Here is a 5,000-nt window from a genome sequence, read left to right on the forward strand (position 1 = left end):
CTTTCACAAGAAGCACTCGGCTGATATGAACCAATCGGCGAGCGGCTAGAAAGAGGAGGAGGAGGAGGAGGAGGTGACTGTCTGAGACCCAAGTGAGAATGAGAAATCAAACAAGAGGACAGAGAGAGAGAGGGAAGGAAGAAGGAGTCAGAGAGAGAGAGAGAGACAGAGAGAGAGAGAGAGAGAAGAGAGAGAGAGAGAGAGAGAGAGAGAGAGAGAGAGAGAGAGAGAGAGAGAGGGAGAGAGAGTTGGTTGGAGTGTTTCCCCGGGGGTCAGGGGGGGGTGATGTGATTGGCCCAGAGAGCAGCTTAGTCACGTGTTGGTCGTTGGACGGTCAGAGCTGTCTCACTGAGGTTTGGTTACGTCACATGGGTCTCAACCTCCCCAACATGGCGGCCATATTGAGTGATATGGGGAGTGGCACGTCCCATCGCACGAAGAAGAAGAAGCACGTGGGAGCCTCTATGTGTCTTTGTTAGTGGACTGTAAAAGGCTGCTAAGGATCCTCTGTACATCTGCCCCGTTATCCTCTATGATCAGACAGTTTCTTCTAGATCTTTCTACAGTACATCTCTACACAGTAGGCGTCAGACACACACGCATGGTTTTAGACACACATTTCCAACATCCATTGATTGAATGAATGCATTGCCAGTACATTCATTGATTCTAAGTGGTATGATAGTTATGGTTATTGGTCCACAAGCAGGGGAGGTTGGTCATGGTTGAAATCGGAGGACGGGGCTCATTGTAATGCATGGTCACAATGAGCCCATCCTCTGATTTGTGATTTCTACCAGCCTCCACGGCCTTGCTAGTACGTTGCTTCGATTCTATGCATTTACAATGAGCCTGTCCTCCGATTTCTACCTCCACCAGCCTCCCCTGCGTTGCCAGTACAGTGTGGTTAGGGGGACACAGCGAGAGCCTGCTCCACTCCACTCACCTTTATTGGCGCAGGCGATCCACTGCAGGGGCGTGACGTCATAGTTGTGTTGCCCCACAGAGAAGGTGAATACCCGAACCTGGGGGGAGGAGAAGAGAGAGGGGGAGAGAGAGAGAGAGAGAAACAGAGAGAGAGAGGGAGAGAGAGAGAAAAGAGAAGGAGAGAGAGAGAGGGAGAGAGAGAGAGAGAAGGAGAGAGAAAGAGAGAGAGAATGAGAGAGAGATAGAGAGAAACAGAGAGAGAGGGAGAGAGAGATAAAGAGAAGGAGAGAGAGAGAGGAAGAGAGTGAGAGAGAGAGAGAAAGAGAGAAAGAGAAGGAGAGAGAGAGGGAGAGAAAGAGAGAAAAACACACACACACAGGAGTTCGATTAGCCTTACTTTAGGGTCATAGCTCATAGCCCAAAGCCCCCAGGTTTGTGTTCAACAGTAAACATTGGTTCTGTACAGAGCTGAGCCCATAATGTTTACTCTTGCAGTGCATTTAGGATTTCTGCCAGAATCCTGACAGACTAAAAGAGGGACAGTCTATCAACTTGTGAACTTTTCCTGACACACATCCAGAGAGATGAAGAGACCCGAAAGAGTTCCAGAATGACAGCAGCCTCAGAGGGAGGAGACACGGGGTTACAACCAGGCTGAAAAATATGGATGTCACGGATGAAAAATGCTTTTCATATCAGTCGACAGAAAGAGGGATGATGATGTAGAGAGATTGGTAGAGAGAAAGAGAGAGAGAGAGAAACAGAGAGAGAGAGATAGAGAGAGGGAGAGAGAAACAGAGAAAGAGGGAGGGAGAGAGAGAGAGAGAGGGGAAAAGAGAGAGAGAGGGAGAGAGAGGGAGAGATAGAGAAACAGAGAGAGAGGGAGAGAGAGAGAAACAGAGAGAGAAACAGAGAGAGAGAAACAGAGAGAGAAACAGAGAGAGAGGGGAGAGAGAGAGAGAGGGAGAGAGAGAAACAGAGAAAGAGAGAGAGAGAGAGAGAGAGAGAGAGAGAGAGAGATGAGAGAGAGAGAGAGAGAGAGAGAGAGAGGGAGAGAGAGAGAGAGCGAGTGCATGTGTTGGCTGTAATTTTATGGGCTCAGATGATAAAGTGGCTAATTAGTCAGCAGGTCAGAGCAGTTAACACCAGCAGGAAGACAAGAAAAGAGACAGAAACACAGAGAGAGGGATGACAGGGAGGAAGAGAATGCCAGGGGGAGGACAAAAAAAAGAACCCAGCCAATCTGGAGGGAAAGAGGATTTGAACAGACAGACACAAGCTGAATGTCTGTACAAGGAAATAACTGTTGGATTCTTCCAAGAGTCTAAAGCTGCCTACAGAATTTCCGACAGTCGGTTAGCCTTTCACAAGACTAGACGATGAGTAGAAAGATGCGTGACTTTCACACATAACATCCTCACAGTAGAACGTCGAGCAAATATCGAACACAAACAGATACCGACCCTGTTTTTATATCGCTTGGGAACACATTGGGGGAACTTTTCATACGGCCCACATTTTGGCCTCGATTTTGGTGTCCTCCGAGAGAAAGTGAGAGAGAAAGAGAGAGAGAGAGGAGAGAGAGAGAGAAACAGAGAGACACAGAAAGAGAGAGAGAGATTGAGACAGAGACAGAGAAAGAGACAGAGAGAGAGACAGACAGAGATAGAGACAGAGACAGAGACAGAGACAGAGAGACAGAGACAGGCAGAGAGACAGAGACAAATATTGAGATGGAGAGGGAGAGAGACAGAGACAGAGACAGAGACAAGCAGACAGGCAGAGACAAAGACAGAGATGGAGAGGGAGAGAGAGATTGGGACAGAGAGGATTGAGACAGTAAAATCAGGTGGTTTTGTCACTTGGTGGACATGCACGGATGGATGGATGGGTGGATGGATGGATGGATGGGCTGGTTGGTCTGGCAGATGATGCATGGATAATTGCCTCTCGGGGACAGACCCACCGTTTTGTTAGGCCAGTTGTACTTCTCAAAGATGTCCTGGGCCCGGTCCTCCCCTCCATCTGTAAACATCATTATCATCTTATTGCAGTTGGCCCTTGGGGGCGCTGCTCTCCTGTGGAACATAGAGAGAGGGGGCGGGAGAGAGAGAGAGAGAGAGAGAGAGAGAGAGAGAGAGAGAGAGAGAGAGAGAGAGAGAGAGAGAGAGAGAGAGAGAGAGAGAGAGAGAGAGAGAGAGAGAGAGAAAGGAGGGGAGAGAGGGAGGGAGAGGGAGAGAGAAAGGGGGGGAGAGAGAGGGAGGGGGAGAGAGAGGAGAGAAGGGGAGGGGAGAGAGAGAGAAGAGGGGGAGAGAGAGAGGGAGGGGGGGAGAGAGGGAGGAGAGGAGGGGGAGAGAGAGAGAAAGGGGGGAGAGAGGGAGGGAGAGGGGGAGAGAGAAACGGGGCAGAGAGGGAGAGAGAGAGGAGAGAGTGAGTGAGAGGAGTTAGGAGGGAGAGAGGGGGAGAGAGAGAGAAAGGAGGGGAGAGGGTAGGGAAGGGAAGGGGGAGAGGGGGGGGGGGAGGGAGAGAGGGGAGGGGGAGGGGGAGAGGGGAAGAGAAGGGACAGGCAAATATGAGAACCTGAGGAGGACGGAGAAAGCATACAGGGGTATTCTGAAGAAAACCCCTCACACCCCCCCCCGTCTAATGGATCACAATAGAGAGTCGTGATTGGACACACACTACCGTGGTAACCTTGACGCCTACCCCGTGCCCTGGTGTCACACTGCAGACCCTGACATGGAGAGAGAGAGAGAGCTGCCAGACCAGCGAGTGCTGTAAGTGGGATTCTGTGGAGGCTGGTAAGGAGGTAGAAATGGTAGAGGACGGGGCTGATCGTAAAGGCGATGGAACGGAATGAAGAACGGTATCAAACGCCTGTATCCACCCTCTTCCTTTATTCCGTTCCAATGCGTTCCAATGAGCCCCCCGTCCTCCGATGACACCCCCTCTCACTCCCTACATATACAGTGAGTTGACCTAACGTGTGTGACTCCAGCCCCAGTATGTGACTGTGTATGTGTGTGTGTGTGTGTGCATTGCGCGCGCGTGTGTGTGTAGTGTCAGACAGTCATTTATCCTGGTGGCTGATAGTTAATGTGTTTGATGATGGGCCCAGGTCTCTTTGTATTCTTGCTGTGATCTGGATTGGCTGCTAGGCTTAATCTAGTCCTCCCCCCCCCCCCACACCACCCCCTCCTCCTCCTCCAGCCTGCCTGTGCCGTGTGACAGCTGCCATTGATATGCGGGGCCGGCGGCACGTCACTCTGACAGAGATTCTAATAAAGATAAATAATATTGCCGCAATTACAATCTTTTTTTCTTCTTTTTTTTTTTTCGGTCATTGTGCTTCTGTCCACCAATCACCGCGGAGAGACAGCAGACACCGATAAAAAAGAAAAGAAAAGAAGAAAAAAACCGCATGTGTTCTCCCCCCCCCCCCCTCCCCTTTCTCCGCTGCCTGGTTTGGAGCCTCAGCCAGGCCCGGTCCAGCCCAGCCTGGTCGCTTGGCTCCGTGCCTCCCTCCCTCCCTCCCGGGCCCACCGGAGGAATATAAAGTGTCTGGTTCTGATCTCCTGTGGGCTCCTCTCATCAATCACCCCATCAGAGCCATTAGGAGCCGCAGCCTCCCTAAAGCACACAGCAGCATACGGGGGGGGGGGGGGGGGGGAGGCAACCCGGGGAGACAGCAGCAGCACAGACGCCCGGTGTAGACTGTGCACATTGCTGCTACCCCCCTGCTGCTATAGACTGGCTGCACTGGTGTGTGTAGACACTAGACAGAACACAGCACACGCCTGTGTGTTTGATACCATTCCTCATTCCATTCCATTAATTTACAATGGAGGCCGTCCTCCGATGTCTGCCTCCACCAGCCTCCGCTGGTCTGCTCCTAAACTCCCATGAGTGACCCCAGCTAACTCAGCGCAGCTCTTCGTTGAGAAGTCCCCTGAAATGACCCCAGCCAACCCCCCCCCCCTGCCTGTGCTGTGTGGGAGTGTGTGTGTGTGTGTGTGCCCTGCCCTGTGTGTGTGTGTGTGTGTGTGTGCCCTGCCCTGTGTGTGTGTGTGCCC

The 5,000-nt window shown here is 51.7% G+C and overlaps 1 protein-coding gene across 1 annotated transcript in view; it reads right to left on the bottom strand.

The window, feature by feature from the left end:
• The window catches only part of cacna2d2a (calcium channel, voltage-dependent, alpha 2/delta subunit 2a), a gene marked incomplete at both ends in the record, with an annotated part of 202,727 nt that overhangs the window by 31,898 nt on the left and 165,829 nt on the right, over positions 1-5,000 (bottom strand). The window contains 3 exon segments of the mRNA XM_080545882.1: positions 947-1,025; positions 2,894-2,992; positions 2,994-3,005. Coding sequence (XP_080402008.1) covers positions 947-1,025; positions 2,894-2,992; positions 2,994-3,005 — 190 coding nt within the window.

This window comes from Nansenia antarctica (genome assembly GCF_963989245.1).
Source record: "Nansenia antarctica genome assembly, chromosome: 15".
NCBI classification, from domain to species: domain Eukaryota; kingdom Metazoa; phylum Chordata; class Actinopteri; order Argentiniformes; family Microstomatidae; genus Nansenia; species Nansenia antarctica.